Source organism: Carya illinoinensis, chromosome 8, assembly GCF_018687715.1.
Source record: "Carya illinoinensis cultivar Pawnee chromosome 8, C.illinoinensisPawnee_v1, whole genome shotgun sequence".
In the NCBI taxonomy this organism is placed as follows: domain Eukaryota; kingdom Viridiplantae; phylum Streptophyta; class Magnoliopsida; order Fagales; family Juglandaceae; genus Carya; species Carya illinoinensis.
In genome coordinates this window covers 13,100,907-13,120,707 of record NC_056759.1, presented here as the reverse complement: position 1 = coordinate 13,120,707, position 19,801 = coordinate 13,100,907, and the positions used below count along the sequence as shown (strand labels likewise).

At 36.8% G+C, this 19,801-nt stretch overlaps 2 protein-coding genes across 2 annotated transcripts; one reads left to right on the top strand and one right to left on the bottom strand.

Moving 5' to 3' along the window:
* Positions 1–265: 265 nt before the first annotated feature.
* Positions 266–1,058, top strand: LOC122319123 (nuclear transcription factor Y subunit B-1-like). Its single transcript, XM_043137042.1, has one exon. It carries the CDS (start codon positions 416–418, stop codon positions 923–925), a length of 510 nt encoding a protein of 169 aa, XP_042992976.1. The 5' UTR covers positions 266–415; the 3' UTR covers positions 926–1,058.
* A 4,957-nt stretch (positions 1,059–6,015) lies between these two features.
* On the bottom strand, positions 6,016–12,380 carry LOC122318196 (potassium transporter 5-like). Its single transcript, XM_043135392.1, has 8 exons — positions 11,913–12,380; positions 11,480–11,705; positions 9,857–10,105; positions 9,238–9,291; positions 8,507–8,767; positions 8,002–8,169; positions 7,603–7,857; positions 6,016–7,272 (listed from the first exon to the last, which is right to left on the bottom strand). Exons 1-8 carry the CDS (start codon positions 12,066–12,068, stop codon positions 6,302–6,304), a joined length of 2,340 nt encoding a protein of 779 aa, XP_042991326.1. The 5' UTR covers positions 12,069–12,380; the 3' UTR covers positions 6,016–6,301.
* Positions 12,381–19,801: the final 7,421 nt, after the last annotated feature.

Sequence of the window (19,801 nt, the reverse complement as noted above, 5' to 3'; positions counted from 1 at the left end):
AAATATCATATATATATATATATATATATAGAATTAAAGTTGGAAAGATAAATCTCTTCTTTGATATTCATGACTTTTGTATCCAGTCTGCATATTTTGATTAATTTCTTCCCTTCTAAGTTATAAAATTAATTGGATTGGTCCTTTTCAAATGTGCTTGAATTTTTAAAAGGAGAAGTAGTCCTTTGCTTAACTTAATGGGAAAAAGATATTTATATTAATATATATTGTCCCTTTATCATGTGGCCAAACCTTTACCATCTCCATGTATACACGCTGCACATGCAGGTAGACATGCATCCACCACATACATGCTTCTATAGTTCTATATAGCAACCAGAATAGATCAGGGAAAGCAACGTGTCTGTGTTTGAGAGGACCGAATTAAGCCTGTCCTCTTTATAGAGCTCGATATATGGCTGATAACAGGGAAAATAAGTTAAGCATTAGGGAAGGATTTAAGTACCATTTCGATGGTGCTAGCAGTGCTTCGGGTGAAGATCATGCCGCCATGAAAGAGCAAGATCAGCTGCTCCCCATAGCTAACGTTGGGAGGATCATGAAGCAGATTCTTCCTCCAAACGCCAAAATCTCAAAGGAAGCGAAAGAAACCGTGCAAGAGTGTGTTTCCGAGTTCATTAGCTTTGTTACTGGAGAAGCCTCGGACAAGTGTCGCAAGGAGAAGCGCAAGACAGTGAACGGGGATGATATCTGTTGGGCCATGGCAACCCTAGGATTTGACGACTATGGAGAGCCGTTGAGAAGGTATTTGGAAAGGTATAGGGAGTTGGAAGAGGAGAGAGCTCAACAAGGTAGGTTCAGCAACGGTGAAGAAAAGAACGAGACATCAATTTCCTATGGAGCTCAAACACCAAAGAAAGTTGCAGTTGTTCCGAGTACTACTCCTCACTTGAAATTCAATTAATGTGATTGATAGAAGTAATAATAGCTCTCAGTCCAGGCGAGTTTGAAAAACATGAAGCATGGTAACAATCTCTAGTCTTACATATATTTATAAACATTTTGATGCTGATAATGATATTGTAGACACTTCATCATGTTCACGAACATTATATAATAGGTTGGTGGGGGTGGGGAGAGGGCTGATTTTAGGTACTACTTGTGTGCAAACGAATTATTGACAATGGATCTTCAATTCACTGTTCTTAGCTTAGGTATTATATGAAATTGATCAAATTTTTGTGTCCTTTTTTCTGGATTAATTATGAGGTTTTGTTGCAGGAAACGTGACAAGAAAATATGACCAAATCTCATTAATTACTAGGTTTTTAGTTGTGAAAATATTATGTGTCTGCATATAGAAGTGTCTTATAATAGTACTGGTAGGGTTTTATTAATTATATTTTTAGATCTTTGGGAAATTCTAGTATGATCATGAAGTTTTCTAGATCGGAGATATGGTCCCAATTCACAACAATATATAGGAACAATACTGAAAAACTTGAGGTTGATTAACTTCGATGTGATTGATGGCAGGAGGTAGATTATGGGGGCCTCCGGCCTTAATTATTTTGTTAATTTGTGAGATATATCATCATAATCAGTAGTACCATAATTGTCGTTTCAATTTTGAGGTTTGAACCTCTAGCTGTATTTGCATATTTCAGCAGGCATAATATAGATCTGATCAGTATATGATTCTATGACTCATGTCTAAAGGAAAGAGGATAATTTTCATAGGAATTAAGGGTACTGGTCCTGATGAGCATACAATATTTGTGAGTTCCAGGATGGTAAATGTGGGTTTGGTGGGTGATGATGGCGCTAGGTGGATGTGGTGGGACGAGGTGGTTGGGGCTCGCAGGGGATCGAGGGTCTGAGTCCATTGTTGTTTTGCCTTCTGTTTGTTTGTTATCAGAAAATTTTTAAGTGAATCAAATCAGTTGAATTTGAATATTGATCATGAAATATATATCGGTGGGGAAGAGAAATATAGAGATCAGTCAGTGCTTGAATCTGGTATATAGGACGTCGTTGGGAATACCAGGCTTCATGACTGACTTTGAAGTACTCATGTTCGACTAGAGCTATATAATATTTGAATGAACTCCTGTACGTAAGTAACGTAACCCATAATATTCTAAAAACGACAAAGAATGAGAACCAACAAGATTCAACCTCGGGAACAATCTTTAACAAAAATATTCTTCTGGACCCCCTGATCATAAAAATTAACTAGAAGGAACGGAGGGAACAGAGAAATATGCTGCATCTTTCACGTAAGTGTACTGATCATGTTATAGGGCAGCAATCAACTGTAGCTCGATCGGCTTTTCTGAGCTACATTGGGCGCTGGTGGCTGACAAAAGTACATGGGACTCTTTTCTAAAACTCAAATGAGTTTATTCCTGCGATAGATATTGATCATTGTCCAAGATGTCTGGTCTTTTGGAAGTTTTGTGAGGACATAAAAATTTCTTCTTGTATAGAGATAAAGGAAGAGATCTAGAAATCCATGGGAGTCAAAACTACTTAATTTATGGCTTTTAAGCTAGGGTTTCTCATGTCATATTAATTAAGCTCTACTTACATGAAACAATAAACATATATATATATATACACACACACACTTGCCTAATGTGTTTTTCTTGATGATTGTAAGACAGAAGCTAGATCATGACGGACATGAGATTACATTTATATAGGAAATAGTTGATTAGAACCTAGATGATATATCTATATATATACTTGCCTAGCTAGCTTGGTAGTAGTATTACTACTAGCTAACTAGGCACTGAACTATAGCTAGTTAGATAGATGATTTGGATATCAGAATATCTAGCTTGATCAATTGTGTCTTTCATGATAGCAAGGGTACGTACGTAGTACTTGCCCTTGGCATGGTATATATAACATAACCGCACGTCATGCCATATATTTTCCAATAACCCGACGAATCTGACAGTAGAGAGAGCGTACGTGAACATGCGGGTCATAAGTACTCCCCCTGCATGTGACACCTAGCATGCGGTGTCACATGCAGGACAACATGACCGAGAATTATATATGTATTTGACGAGGACACGTGCCAGCTAGCTAGCTGCATGATCCAGATTAATACTTTGGTGCATTTTGCATTTACCAAGCATACGTACATTTTGGCCGGCAAAACTAGTATTATATATGATACATTGTGTACGTGTATGGGCGTAACTAGGCTAAGCGTGCTCGATCGTACATTCGATGCCTTGTATATATGGTTTTAGACTTTGATCATGAACAGTACTTAGTGCTTGTTGACAAATATCATCGATCAACACATGCGAATCTAGTTTTGTGTTGATGCATTGCAATCATACATGCATGAAGGTTGGTCATGCAGTATAATCTGCATGTAGGCCGTATTAATAGAGTCTACAGGCAATAATGCATTCAGTGATCTCTCATGGGGTTTACTTGCTTAAAATTTTGGGGGGAATAAATATCCTCAACTGGCTAACTCTGAATATGGACATGCATGCATATTGAGTTGCAAGCTATTATTATTTATTTATTTTTTTATGGAAAGAACAATATCATTCAACAAATGATATTATAGACATCTATCAAGTCAAATGGCTTGAGAAAGAAAATCTAGAAAACAATCTCACCACATCTTAAGTGCTTCAAGATTCCAAATATGTCTAACAAGTCTACGAGCAACCTCAGTTCCTAACCTACCAAAATGTTGGAATTTGTATTCATGAAACAAAGGCAACAACTTCCTTGTTTCTATCACCAAAACACCAAGATTTGATGACAAACCAACTTCATCTTGAAGATTCTAAATCAATAACAAACAGTAACTCTTAACAATAATCTTTTAAAAATTCCCATATTAGCACATAGTTGAAGGCCTCTGGAAATTGTTAAAAGTTCAATATCCACTGCCTCTGCAACTGCATGCTTGACTTTGCTGGCTACCATGATGATCATAACTGCATTTTCATCTCTTAAAATAGCCCCAGTACCTGTTCTATGTAAATCAATAAACATGACTCAATCTACATTTAACTTTAGAAAATCTCTTTCAAGAGGCTTCCAGCTGCAGAATCTTTTCAACCCACTACCAGTAATATTTTGAATTGCAGTAAACTCCTGCTTCAAGGATAAAACATTGTCAGCTACTTGTTGATCAGGCTCAATGCATATCTTCTCATTCACCAACTTGTTTCTCCTAAACCAGAAAGCTCATGCTAAAAGGAAAAACACAACCATATTTTCATCTCTCCCAACCTCATGTATTTGCATAGCAATATCCATCACTGAAATCTCCTTTCCCATCTCACTCACCAAAGGAAATAAGCCATTCAAGTAGTTATTTATGTGAGGGCAACAAAGTAAAGCATGAGAAAGAGTTTCAACACTTATGTTGCAAAAACTACAGGTATCTTTGGTGACCCTTCCTTTTTTTGAGATTGGATAGAGTGGGGATACCTTCTTTACATGCTCTCCAAACAAATACCTTAACTTTTTTGTGAAATCTTCCTCTTCCAAATAGCCTTCCACAAAGATTGTTGCCTTCTAGCAGAAGAACACTCCCCAACATTGGCCTGTCGCTGCCCTCTGATGAGTTTGTATGCACTTCTCACACTGAAAATGCCACTTCTTTCCTGTGCTCAAACCCATTTATCCTGTTGTCTTTTTGGAGCAATAATAATCTTTAGAATATCATTGCCAACCTTTGGATTGAAGAGAGTTCAAACATTCTCCACATTCCACCATCTTGTATGGCTATCAATAATACTATTAATTGTTTCATTTTCGTCCTCCACACTTGTAGCATTACCATCCTTCAGTAAGCTTTGATGCCCTGGAACCCAATTATCAAACCACAGCTTTGTAATTTTACAATCACCAATTCGCCACCTGCAACCTTTGAGAAGCCATTTCTTAGCTGTGGATAATACTCTCCATGTGAATGAAGGATTGTGGCCCAGCTTAGAGTCAGAGAGAACATCATGGGAAGTATCTAGCCTTATAAATTTTATGAAGCAATGAATTTTCTGCCTGCAAGATCCTCCATCCTCCATCCTTAAAACCCAAACCTCATCTAGCCTTTGTTTCACACACCCCCTCCCAACTAATCCAATGTATCCTCCTTTTATTCTTTTTCTGACCCCACCAAATTCTAGCCTTCATGGATTCTAGCTCATTACAAAAACTAACTGGAAATAATAAAACAAGTCATCAAATAGGTGGGGATTAAGAGGGCTACTTTTTTTTTTTTTGTCCTTTCCTTTTATCAGAATTTCCTCGCCCTATCATGAAAGAAATTGTTCTTTCCAACTTTGCAATTTGTGCTACACTTTTTGTTTTATTTCTACAAAAGCCCTTCTATTTTATTTGACAGATACTATTTGTCTTAAAAGTAATATCCTTTAACTTCTCGTGTGGATCTTTTGATCATCAAGGGTTAAGATCGAAATACACTTTCTTCCTTCCGCATAACAAATTAATTGCCCCAAGCTTAAGGTACGGTTTTAATATTGTCATTAGTCCTGCAACAAAGGCTGGGTAATCCTCCTTGGTCTATCGATCACTGTATTAAATGAAGTAGCTAAGTACATATATAGATCAGAAGCTCCACGATGCAGGCCAATAAGTACATGCATCGTTCGAGAATATTGAAACCATTCCTGATATGTACTTAACTGATGTATAAGTGGAAGACACGTGGCATTATCTGACCACTTCAACAATTTAATTGATGTCAAGAAATAGATGGAAAATAAGACGAAGGAATTGAGTTCTATTTTAAAAAAAAATAGATTTTTATAACTAATTTATTATAACGAAAAGATTATTTATAATTAAAATTAGTTACGAATAATCTTTTTATTATAATAAATTAATCACAAAAATTCGTTTTTCTTACCGTGTTCCAAGCATTCTATAACTAGGATATTCGCAAGTTCCAATATTTGAAAACTCAAGGACTCCTTAGGTCATAAAACAAAAAAGCCAGCTAGCTAGCACAGGGGCGGATTTATCGATCAACAGTGTAGCAAATACTTTGGTAAAAGAAACCTCAACTAGTCTTCTAGTATTGAAGATAATTCTTTTTTTCTTTTTGAGAAAAACCATAACTTCCAATGAAATATTGAAGATAATTCTTACCTGCATGCATTGGCTAGAAGCCATACGTAAACAGTACTCTTTTTTTCCATGCATAATTATATTGATCTGTATTCTGTCTTATAATACCGTCTTCACATCGTATACTTGAGAATAAAAGTTTCTGTCACTATAACTACTATTTCTGGCTTCTTAATACCGTCACACAAGCATCATGCATGCTCTAAATTTCATATGTCATGCCCACTTTCAGCATACGTTTGTGAGGAATATCAAGCGACGTTTCAGCACTCTGTCTCAAGTTTCTCTTCATGAAATTGTAAGCATAATCTACCATAACTCTTTTGCTTACACTGGCTCCCCTGTTGGCGACCACCTCAGTCTCCCCAATCAAGTGAACAATACCTGCATGCCATGCCTTGTCGACAGCCTCAATCTCTCTCTCCACTGCCTGATCTTTTTGCTTTTTTTCTTCAACAAGCCTCACATCCTCATTTTCCGTATCTCCGTTTACCAATTCATCATCCTCATGAATTTCTCGGTTCTTCTTACTCTCTTTCAGCATCATTCTTGGGAATGATCCAAAGTTACCTGCAATAAACGTCTTCAGCCTTTCCATCAAGAGCTTCTCGAAGGGCTCCTCCTCAGTGTGCACATCAGTGTATCCATATCTCACGATACATCTAAAGACATTAAGCTCCATAGGCTCTACTCGACGAAAAAGAAAGCGTTCTTCAACTGGGATCTTGCTTATTGGAAGCGATTTGAAGGAGACGAAGACTAGGACTGAGTGCAAAGCGGGCACATTTGCCACGTAGTGCTCGAAGATTGGTGGGATGCCCTGAACAAGCTCCGAGTAGAAAATGGCTACCCCAGGCATTCGACAAAAGCTGGTGCCAGCAGCTATTACCTTTAGCTTCTCTGGAGAGACTTTGTGCTCAGATTCATAATAATACTTTGTTCGGAAAACATAATTCCAGACATACATTACGGTTATCAGAACTGCGGCAAAGGCTAGGGGAAGATATCCTCCTTGGTCAAATTTGTAGAGAGTTGAACTTAGATAGAGAAGCTCTACACTGCCAATAATCAGAATGTAGGAAATTACGAGAGAGATGTGGATTTTCCATATTATGATCATGACTAGCACTAGGAGGGTCGACGTGAGGGTCATCACAAAAACCACCGCTATCCCTGTATGCAGTAAACAACACATAATGATGATTAATAGTTCCAACAACATGTATCGATCTTTGGCTCCACTATTTAGTAATGTACGTTTAAAGAAAAATGCTATTTAAAAAAATATGATGAGAGGTGCGAAACCACCATTAATTTCATTAAGTATCTTAATTAGTGTTTGGTGAGAAGCACTTCTCAGGCTTGTTTAGAATTCTTTCAATTCTGTTCCTTTATGAAATTAACTGCACTAGTTACATCAAATTAGCCCAATAGCTGTGTTCTGTGGATGCATGTTGCAAATTTAAAAGAGACTAAAGAAAAAATGGAGTGCTTAAAGATTACCATAGGCATTGCCAATCTTGGCAGTTGTCCTGAAACCTAAAGTTACTGCCACACAAGCCACCATAAGAATATAATTGATTTCAGGTATGTAAACTTGTCCTTCAAACTTAGTCGAGGTATGCAGTATTTTCACCCGAGGGAAACATCCTAGTGACAAGGATTGTTGGATTATAGAGAAAGTTCCTGAAATCATGGCTTGGCTTGCTATGATTGATGCCATTACGGCCACCAAAAACATTGGCCAAAACAAACCCCCTGCATCCATCATATACAACCCATTTAGATTCACAGAGAGAGAGAGAGAGAGAGAGAGAGAGAGAGAGAGAGATCTAGCTAGAGAGAGATCAGAATAAAACATCATGGCTATATTATAAGGACATGGATCATGAGTTGGTTCACCTGGGATAGACTTGTAAAAGGTGTCTGCAACAAGTTCGCTGTGCTTTCTAAGGAAGGAGGCTTGTCCAGTGTATGCCAATACGAGAGCCGGATAGGTCACACAGCACATGCTTATTTGAATTGAACGAACTGTGAAGTGACCAACGTCCGCAAATAATGCCTCAGTTCCTGCATATTTATACGACTAATAATGTAAGAAAAATTATATTCGTAAGTGACACAAGGGAAAATGACTCGATCTATTTTATAATAAAAATAAATTTATAACCTAACAGATCACATTACAGTTTCTAAGCTTTTTTGTATAAAATTTTTGTGTAGACCTAATATAATAGTACTTTTGGCATATGGATTTACATATATATATATATATATATATATATAGAAGAACTCTGATAAGTTAAAATCGATCGAGGTTACTAAAGGCAGAAAAACAAGATATTGAAAGCTGGTTTACTTACTTTGTAGTACTTCATATGCATCCAAAGGCAAGAAAATTGCAAACCTGTTATAGCGAGTACAATGCCACCAAGGGAAACCCAAGCAGCTTTTTTATTCCTCCGAAAATAATCTACGATGTACTTTGGATTTATGGCTTTAGCAACAGTTGGATCGTAGGTGATGAAATTGTAAACGCCAATGCCAGCGATTAAGGCAAACCAAATGCAGATGATCGGAGCAAAGCTGTAGCCCACTTTGTCTGTTCCAAATCTTTGTACCATGAATAGTAGCACCAAGATCACCACTGATATCCCAACAATCCTCTCTGTATATATTTATAATTACAATCAAAACAACTCTTCATTAGTAAATTCACTAAGTGCATATTGGATAATGAGTTGAAATGATATGAATTGAGTTGAAAATATGTTGAAAATTAAATAAAATATTATTATAATATTATTTTTTAATAGTATTATTGTTTTGAGATTTGAAAAAGTTGAATTGATTATTATATGTTGTGTAAAAATTTAAAAAAAAAAATTATAATGATGATATGAGATAAGATAAGTTGATCAGATGATTTTGGTATCCAAACAAGACAATCTATAACGGTAAATGATTGAGAATTTCTTTATCTATTTATCTAATTTTCTTCCATTTAAGCCATAAAAATTTGAACAAAAGTTATATAAAAAGAAAAAATCCATTAATTTCTAGATACTCATAAATTATATACCATTAATTAATACTGAAATAAATTTAATTCTGTATTATATATATATATGTTCGTACCTTCTGTCATTGCATGTGGGGCCTTTATCTTAATCCCTCCAACAGCCGATAAAACTGCCATCACAATTAACATAATTTGTCAAGAGGGAATTAAGATTTGGGGTATTATTAAAAACATCAATAAATAGGAGCAAAGCGAAAAATTCTAAGGGATCAATATTCACACCAAGGGCACTGCGCGCATGTGGACTAAAAGATAAGCAGAGATAGTTGCACAACGAAATAAAGGAGAAGAAAAGACGTATATGAGACAGAAAACAGGGTGCATGCCGTGTAGAGTTCTCATGTGTATATTTATACACACGCATGAGAAAAGAAGAAAGGCCATGAATATATAAGAGGACAAAAACAAGAAACAATCATGAAATGCTGACAACAGACGAATAGAACAACTACATTTATTAAGTATTGATCATGATCAATTCCTTTTGATCTATTAAATATTTGATATTTAATATTTTTTTTTATAAATTTTTATAGACATGAATAAATGCTGTAAAATCTCATTTTTATATGTATCTAGAACGAAGTACGTACACGCGCTTACATGTTGGGAAAAAAAAAAAAAAGGAAAGTATGTAGTCATGATCATTAATGCGTAATTAATTAAGCAAATTACCTGAAATACAGGGAGTGAGAACGCCGTCCCCTATCACCATGGAAGTACCAAGCATTGAGGCAAACAAGAGGAAGTACTTAGCAGAGTTGCTCTTCTCTAGCCTGGACTTGAGCCACGATGCCATCTGTAGTCCTTTGTTTGGCAACTCCATCTGGTAATTTGACAAGTCAGCGTCCTCGGCCTGCTGATTGGGTATCAAACTTACCTTGGCATACCGGCATATGAGAGAGTACAAGGCAAACGTCCCTCCTGAAAAAGGAGATCGATTAAGTTCATCAAAAGCTGGCTAATTAACATGCATGATGTGCGCATGTAATTTTTTCCGTCAAACTTATAATTATCTTGCAAATATGAAGAAGAAAAAAAAAAAGACGAAATGGATGAGATATGCAGATCATGATCATACATACGTGCCCCACCTAATCAAGAAACCAACTGAAAGCAAGTCTGTTGAATAATTAAATATTGGCTGGAAAAGGTAGGAATTATAAGGTTTTGAGTACCTAGTTTCTCATGTATATATATATATGATCTAGCAGGAAATAAATTCATCAATTGGAAAACTGAATCCATTTCGGAGGGGAAAAGGAGGCCGCCTCAAATTGGACTTCACTTGTAATTAATTAAGATCCCCCAATTACGTAAAACGTGTTTCGACTTTGAAGGGATAATGTGTGAAGAATTCGGGGGTTCCAACTTAAATACAGGCCTCAAAAACTAATAACTAATGCTCCTAAAATCCAATGAATTAATATTCGGAACACATTCAAGAATGATTCTTGCAAGGACAACTAAAAAGTTTGACTATTTTTTATCATTGATGTCTCAAACTTCATTGTAATTAGGTTCTGTTGTGTGCATGTGTGTGCGTGTTCATGCCCTTTGGGGTATATACCAGTATATACCCTGAATTAGGTTTTGGTCTGATCTATTCATGACGTGAATCCAGTCTTTTAATTGTCTTAAAACTTTTGGGTATTTCTAATATGTTAATCTACATGCACTAAGCTAGAGGATCAAAAAGATCATGATTTGACCCACACATACAAACAGGTAATTAAGGAAGAACACTGTTCAGCTAAGTTGAAGAATACATTGAAAAACTATAAATCTTATAGATGACACTCCTATAAATCCATCCGTCTCCATGCAGCTAGCACTTTTGAAGTTGGGGGGGACAAGAGTACTCATGAAAATGTAAACATAAACAATCAAAGCAATTCATTTGGGCCAGCTTCCCAAAGCAATTAGTGATCTTTTGTCGAGTGAAAGGAAATAAAATGGGAAAGAATTCATAGAGGAAGATGCAGTGGTAGTATTTCATGGCATTAGGTTGAGGGCTGGTTTGGTTGTACAAAATCAAATTATCTCATCACTAGGGGTGCTGTGCTAGATATGTACTACATTTATATCAGATTTACATCATGTAATTGAGTTTGAGATAGATAAGAACTACATGTACAGTATCCGCACATCACTGGGGTTGCAGTGCTTGGTGGGTTTGAGTCATGTGACAAGGACATACCCCATGCATGCATGTGTTGGCTATCTATTTATCAGGGGGTCGAATTCTACAGGATTAGATATGGACCGAAAATAACCTATTCATATGTACTTACGTACCTTCGCCATTATCGTTGGCCTGTAAGACAAGCAAGACATATTTGAAGAGAGGAATCAAGGTGAGAGTATAAAAGATGAGAGAAAGAACTCCCAAGATATCATCGTTGTCCTTGATACCATCTGTGAAGGTGCTCGCATACACGTACAGTGGAGACGTTCCAATGTCCCCGTACACCACGCCTAAACTTTGGAATGCTAGATGCAATATCACAGACCATTTCACAGCCTTTTCCCCCCACCAAAAAAATAATAAAAAAAATTAAATATTGTCTTAATAAATCATCAATTGTCTTGATATAAAATCAGTTCAAATTCAAGGAAAAAAAAAGAAGAAAGAATTTTAGTCTTTTTTGTTTACATTTTATAACAATTTGAGATCATGAAAATTAGTGGGAAAAAAAAAAATAGAGCAAGCTTGTGGAGGCAGATCGACCTTGGAGTCATGGCCTGGAAACAAGCTGGACTCCATGTCCAGAGAGTCATGTCTCTGTAACCTTTGCCGTGAATTTGTTTTCTGCTCTTTGAGCTCGATAGAATCTTCCTCCTTTACTACTTCATCCATCGCTTCTAATACATCATCATCAGCCATATATATTCTCTATAAAAATCCCAGAAACTAACCAGGGGAGAGAGAGAGAGAGAGAGAGAGAGAGAGAGAGAGAGAGAGAAAGAGAGAGAGAGAGAGAGAGAGTTGCTGTGCCGATGAGGACTGGCGCGGGAGGAGGGTAGAAAGCAGGGAATGCGGATCGATCGATATTTATAATTATATTCAAGTTAATAAGGACGGGCCCAAGTTTTCGGAGCTAGCTAGCCTTGTTTGGACACCAGCGGATCGGAAGGTCATTCATAGTTTATAGGGAATTTTTTACTTTTCGTTTCTTTTCACATCGGACTTGACCGAGTTGCATTTTTGGGTACTAGGTGCCAACATTAGCCGGGTCACCATAGATTTTCTCAAAGCAAAATAGGAAACTTGAAAATTCTACTTCGAGGAGGATGTCGCTTTGGCATCTTCGCCGACAGGCATGCCGCTTGCGACAAGAATTGATTTTGTTTGTGGCAAGAGAAATATTTAGCTATAAATAGTTTATATAAAAATAATTTTATAAATTAAGATGATTTTATGATTTGTTAGATTATAAATTTAATTTTATTATAAAAATTAAATTTAACAAATCATATGAAATTATATAAATTTATAGAATTACTTTTATATAATTTCTTTATAGTTATAATAATTCCCCTTTAACAATATGTTGAGGAATATATTTTGTAAATTTTTGTTCTTATAATTTAGACTACGAATAGCTTTGGATCTCGGTCCGCGTGTTGATACTGTCGTCGAAAATTACTCCCAACGTCATCATGCACGAAAACTAAAAACAAGATCACCTTAATGAATGTTATTTGTGATGGTTTCTCGACCAATATTCTACGCACAGCCATTGCAGATACAAATAACGTGTACGTGAACAATTTCATGTATTATAAAAAAATTATTTATTTATAGTCAGTTATTTTTTATATATTAAAATACTCATTTTCTATCCAAATGAGTTTATTCACATCACAACTAATCATACTCATCGTAATACTCACTTTTCTTTTAAATATGTTTTGATGCTATATTCCATGCATGCAGATTTAAGATCACGAGGCAATTGCAATATATATTTGCATCCACAATGCCATGAGCAAATTCTGTCCACAAATCCAAGCACGCACGCAACACTAAATTTCGTGTAGATCAGATAACAAGATCAACAAGATTAGGAGAATTATAATCAATATTAATATAGTACTTTAAATACTACTAAGGGAGCTGATGAATAAGAAACGGTAGCTATATATATATACACTATGGGTCAGCAACTGAAGTTTCGGATGATACTTCCGACTTGTTATCACATTGATTAAAATTATCATTTTCAAATGACTTATTTAACAAATAAATCAAATCATTTTTATTAAGCCTTCCAAGAATATTCTTCTTTTTAGACTTTGAGGATTTATCAGATCATTTATATATATATATACATATATATATATAAAACGTATGTTATATCCACCAATTAATGAACATATATATGTATGTATAATATGATCTACCAACAATATATTAAGGCTACGTACAGCTTTCATATTGATTAAAGGGAAAAAAGGGCAATGGTTTCATGATCATGATCTCGAAATACAGATTAATAGTACTAAAGTATATATCAAATACATATTGATCACAAGTGTAGTTCATCAATCATCTTTTTAATCATCCTCGCATCATCTTTTATTATTGTGACATCAAATTATTGAAAAATTGTTTACCATCATTCCTTATCTTTTAATCATTCGGTATCATATAATATAATATAAGGAGATGATGATGAGAATGTGATAACTAAGAAGATAATAAATAGTATTTTTCTACATATTATTTAAACAGATGGGACGCTAGCTTCTATATATAAATTAATAACCAAAATAAAAGGATCGAGTTCATGATCATGCATAAAAAGTTGAACGCCACAATATCACATCGATCGTGATCATGGTGTGTACATTCATGTGTAACCTGTGTGTATTTTTGGCAATCACATGAAAGCTGCATGCATATGCCTTTTCTCTTTAGACTTTGGCACCCAATCCATGAATAAAAAAGATTGTGACTTAGGGTGTTCTAAGTCTTAACATTATGCCTTATACAACCGGCAAGCTCATGTATATTTTATAATTATACCAAGTATTTTTTTTTTTTCAAGTACTGTTATAGTTTGCTTAGCTGGTAGCCTGGTAAATTAAAAGAGCTGCTGATCACGGTTCTTTATTCATGGCGTGGACTCATATTATATATATATATATATATAAATACGCACTCACATATATATATATATATAAACAACTATAAGAAGATGAAATTCTATTCGAATATGCTACTTCCCGGCCCAAGTGATCATCCCAAGCATTATTCAATATTATAAGGGCTTTGCTACATACAATCGGCAAATACAGTCGGCGTGCAGTCGGCTGTACGGAATAAATAAAAAAAAATTATAAAATTTTTTTTTTATATTCAGGGAGACCTACATGAATAAAAAAAGTTATAAAAATAAATTTTTTTTTTCATATAGGTCCTGTATTAATTCACTTTTTTACAGCCGACTGCACGCCGACTGCATCTGCCGACTGCAAAAAGTATTTCTCATATTATAATGATCAATTATTGATTGAGGGTATTTTTAAAATGTAAAAGACTATTTCTTGAGAGGCCTCTCAATTAACACATGAAGTAAGCGGCATTATAGAGTTTATTGTTGTCTGTATCTATATTTCTCTCACTGGAGATATTTTAAAACCCACTTCATATTAATACATATATATATATATATATATATATAGCTATATGATTGTCAGTACTGGAGATCGATCATCTCCAAAACGTATGCATGTAGGAAAACCGGTAGTACCTAAATATAAGAAATCAATGCGCGCATCCTAATATTTCTTTTAATATTAAAACTAAAAGCTTAACTACGGACGACATTAACATAATATTTGAACTGAATGCATGTCAACAATGAGCTTAGCCATGAGTTGGTCATGGATTGATCACCATGCATGCGCGCCAATGGTTATTCCGAAACCATTTCCGAACTATCCTTATTTTAATGGATGAATTAGGCCGTTTATCATGTCATGCATCTCAAGTAATTTCTCTCTTGATTTGGCCATAGGCCAGAAGGACCTTTTTGTTTTTTAGGGATCCAGCCTGCATCCATACATTTTTATGGTTAATTAGCTTAAATATTGGCATTAAGAATTGTTGAGGGAAAAATGAGCGTATTAGTATATTCTTGTGAAAACCTGTGTAAAATAGTGTTGTAACAAGTGTTGTTGTGGAAAGGCTTGAAGATTGGTCAAAGAATGCGACTTCGCTCGACCCTCGCTCGACGGAGCGCTCGAGCGAACTTGGGCAGATTGCACCGCTCGACCTTCGCTCGACATACAGCTCGAGCGAACTCAGGCAGATTCAACTGCTCGACCTTCGCTCGACATACAGCTCGAGTGAACTCAGGCAGATTCAACCGCTCAACCCTCGCTCGACACTGAGCTCGAGCGAACCCAGGCAGAGTGTGTCGCTCGACCCTCGCTCGACACTGAGCTCGAGCGAACTCAGACAGAGTCGACCGCTCGATACTCGCTCGACAGGTCGCTCGAGCGAACTTTGGCAGATTGTGGCGCTCGACCTTCGCTCGAGCCAATGTTCTAGATCACTTACAATGTAGGGTTTTGAACGCCTCATTTGATGGGAACTATAAATAGAACAGGTTAACTTCTGTTCTGTGTGTGGAGAATCAGAGCAAAAAACCTAAGGGCCTCTAAGAACTTCTTAGAGCAAACTCTCCCCCATTTGTTTGATTCTCTCTTGGATAAACATTTCTCCACCACAACACATTTAAAATCAACTCTTACTTGAGTCCATTGAAGTTGACATTTTTGTTGGCCGGAAGAGTCCGGAGCTGCCGTTGATGCAGAGATCGAGAGGTTCTCGTGGGAAGCTATAGGAAGGTCGGAGTTCCGACACTACATGCGTATAGAGATCGAGTGGGTCACTCGTGGTGTTGCAAGCCAAGTTTAGCTACTACAAAGGTTTTGTGAGTGTCTCTAAATTGGTTGTAACAAACTAAAATTTCTATAGTGGATTTGAGGTGGTGCTTTACACCCGAAGTGGTTTTAAATTTTGAAGATGTTCTTCAAATGAGTTTCCACTCCATGATCAAAATCATGTGTTGATTATTTGTATTATTTGATTCATTTATTAACTGCTTGTTTGTCTAATTTTCAAAAGGCCATAAAAATTAGATTACACCTATTCACCCCCCCTCTAAGTATAGTGTTGGGTAGAACCACTGCTTTTTCAAGAATATTGATATATATCGTGCTTTAATTAATCACGGTAATATATATCTAAAATCCTGAATCTCTCTACCACGTACACACATGACATCTCTTAGTGAATACATACTCGAGTACTTATCAATAATCAAAAGCTAGCTAATGATCTCAAAATTAATTAGCATGCTTTCATATACTACTGCATGATCATTCATTGAACCAGCTTCAAACTATATATATGAACTCTCTCTCTCTCTCTCTCTCTCTCTCTCTCTCTCTGTGTATAAAGTAACAAATTTACTATTGTGATGATCTTTTTCTGGAATTTGTTACCAAGTTATCAATAATCAAAAGATTAATTAATTATCTCAGAATTCAGTTTGGAGTACTCCGAACATCTCATGAAAAATGGGACGTTAATGCATGCATGGTGATCTATACTTGTCCGTATCAAAAGGAAATAGATCATGCATGGAGTAGTTCTATTCGAAGATAAATTTCACCTTTTGATCAAGTTATATATATATATATATTATAGGATGACCCTCATAAATGTTTCATCAGACGTCATTGCCAAGAGGCTCAATTATCAATGAAGGGCTTAAGGAGAACTGCACAGGAAGTACTGTTTGTGAAAAAGTCTCACATACCGTGAGAGTCTAAAGTCTTTCAATATATATTCAATGTGTGAGATTTTTACATAGTGTAATATTACAAAGATAGATTGATCTTGAGATACAAACATAGGAACGAAATATGAGGCTTACTGTATGGTTGTCATATTTGCATTTTGTAGCCGTTGGGCATTTGTAGATGGTGGCTGGTTGTACAGTTGCCATATATGAACTTTCCTAGCTGTTGGATAAGTTTCCTTTTGAATCTTCAAAACTCCCCTGCAAACTATATGGAGATAGAAAGCCAAGTTTGGATATAGTAACATGTGAAGAGTAGGGTGTCCAAGAGGCTTGGTAAAAATATTAGCCAAGTTTAAGGATGTGGGAACATGCCAAGTATGAAGTAGTAAAAGAACAACACATTCACGCACATAGTGATAGTCAATCTCATTGTGTTTACTACAAGTATAGAAAACAATCATGTAGATAGTACTGAGATTGTCACAGAAGAGAAGTGGCAAAGATGGAAGATGAACACCAAAACCTCGTAGAAGGAAGGAAATCCTTCTGAGATCAACAGTTGAATGAGCCACAGAGTGATACTCAGCTTCAGAGCTTCAGTGAGACACTGTATTTTTTTTCTTGGTAGACCATGAGATACAGTTTTTTCCCAGAAAAATAAAATATCCAAGTGTGGAACGGCGTGTTTAAGGGACAACTTGCCCAATTTGCATCTAAAAGACATAAAGAGGCTGCCCGAACATTGCTTGACCATCCCATCATGGTAGAGGGACGATTACCTCCCCCGAGGGAATGAATAAGGAGAGAGTGATTTGAGGCGTCTCTACCCCTCCTTTGGCAAAGTGCGGGGTCTGTCCTTAACAGCCCTACATACCTTACCTTCCTCATGGGCGTTGACCAACAGGACCAAGTTCAATTAGACATACTGGCCAAACAAATTACCTTTCCCTGGGGTACCAAAGCGCGAGATGAGCTATAGGCCATCTTGACCCTCCCGCAAGAAGAGCGGGTCTAGTCCTGATATTGCCTAAACATTACCCTATTCTGCCACGACAAAGAGGAGGCGCAGTACCAGCCTAGCCTTCACTCCCATCAACGGGTGAGATTAGGTTTAGTTAGACGTACTGCTTGAATAGACTACCTCTACGTAAAGGTCAACAAGCGGGACCAGCCCTATGTTGGCCCGATCTCCCCTACGGAGAAGAGTGCAGCCCTGAGACTACCCAAATATTACCACATCCTGTCATGGCAAATGGATGATTACCTCCCCAGGGGTCTAAAGAGGAGGGGGCGACTTGAGGCGCCCCTGCCCCTCCCTCGGTAGAGTGCAAGATAGTCCTAAGACTACCCCGATGCAACTTTGGAAGAGACCTCCTCCATCTGGCAAATAAAAACTTTGGGCTTCCCAATGTCAACCTGGCAAGAAAGGTTGGTAATCATCAAACAAGAGTCTATGTCTTAGTTCCAATTTTGCAATGCATACAACCCCTCTCGCCAAGTGCAAGGGTCAATGAGGCATGCCCGATTATACATACTGTTTAGCCCCTCTCATCAAACATGATGGTCAACAAGGCGGTCTAGGCTTACATGGCTCTTGATCTCTACAAAGGATTTTTGGGCGAGCCGACTATATATACCGCTCGACCCCTCTCGCCAAACATGAGGGTCAACGAGGTGAGCTATGTGACGCTTTGACTCTCAAGTATGGAAATGCAAGAATCGTGACGTTGGGAGGCTGATCATACTAGTCATGCATCCCAATGATAAGTGCTCTAAATGTGTGCAACATGCAAAAAGTATACAACAAAAGTCGCAGCGGGTAATTTACATTTAGTCAACTAAGTACCAAAAGTTTAAATACATGTATATCAAAATAAAAGTATTTCAAATATTATACAGTTATCCAGTGAAAGTAAAGTAAAAACTAACATTTACATATCTAAAAAGTGATACACAACCCATAATCCAAAGTAACTAGATGCCACTCCTCTAGTGGAGCCGATCTCTCAGGCTCAACATCTTCCTTTGCATCAAGATTTACGGTACCATAAGACGGTACCGCAGGGCATCGAATACTGTGAGATTATAAGTCTCATTAAGTAACCAACCAAAGTAACCCAAGAGATAAAAATACATTCATGCAACCAACAAACATGTGTGCATATGACGAAACATGTGTGCATATGACGAAACATACATGTGACCCAAAACCATTCCCCAAAAATAACCACCTACCATTTTTCTAGAAAATGGCCTAATCATAAGATCCACCATTTTCCTAGAAAATGGTTCACATATCCATTAATCACGAACCTGCCATTTTTCCAGAAAATGACCCATTGACCAATTATGAACTCACTATAGGCGAGACTCTACCACCATCCCTATTGCGTGCATCGTAAGTGAGAATCATAGGCGGTATTACTACCATCCCTCCTAACCACCATCCCTATAGCTCCCATTATAGGCAGGAATCGCAGACAAAACTACCACCATATCTGCTTACCACCATCCTTACTGCATGCCTTGTAGGAGGGAATCCCAGGCGGGACTCTACCACTGTCTCTGCTTATCACCATCCCTACAGTCCTTTTTCTATTTCTGAATCCTTTCATTTCATTTATTACAAACATACCAAAAATCATCTCTCAGATGAAAACTTAGTTTTCATTTACAACACATGAATATGCATGCCATAATGTAATAAAATATCATGACACCAAAACACAACATAATACACACAAGCATAACTCATCTCAATAAACAACTCATCCTCAAATCCAACCAGACCCCAATA

Coding starts and splice junctions, on each gene's coding strand:
- LOC122319123 (XM_043137042.1), top strand. CDS start 416: ATGGCTGATAACAGGGAAAATAAGTTAAGCATTAGGGAAGGATTTAAG.
- LOC122318196 (XM_043135392.1), bottom strand. CDS start 12,068: ATGGCTGATGATGATGTATTAGAAGCGATGGATGAAGTAGTAAAGGAG. Junction 11,706..11,912: donor TTCCAGGCCATGACTCCAAG/GTCGATCTGCCT, acceptor TGGGGGGAAAAG/GCTGTGAAATGGTCTGTGAT. Junction 8,768..9,237: donor CCCACATGCAATGACAGAAG/GTACGAACATAT, acceptor AAATATATACAG/AGAGGATTGTTGGGATATCA.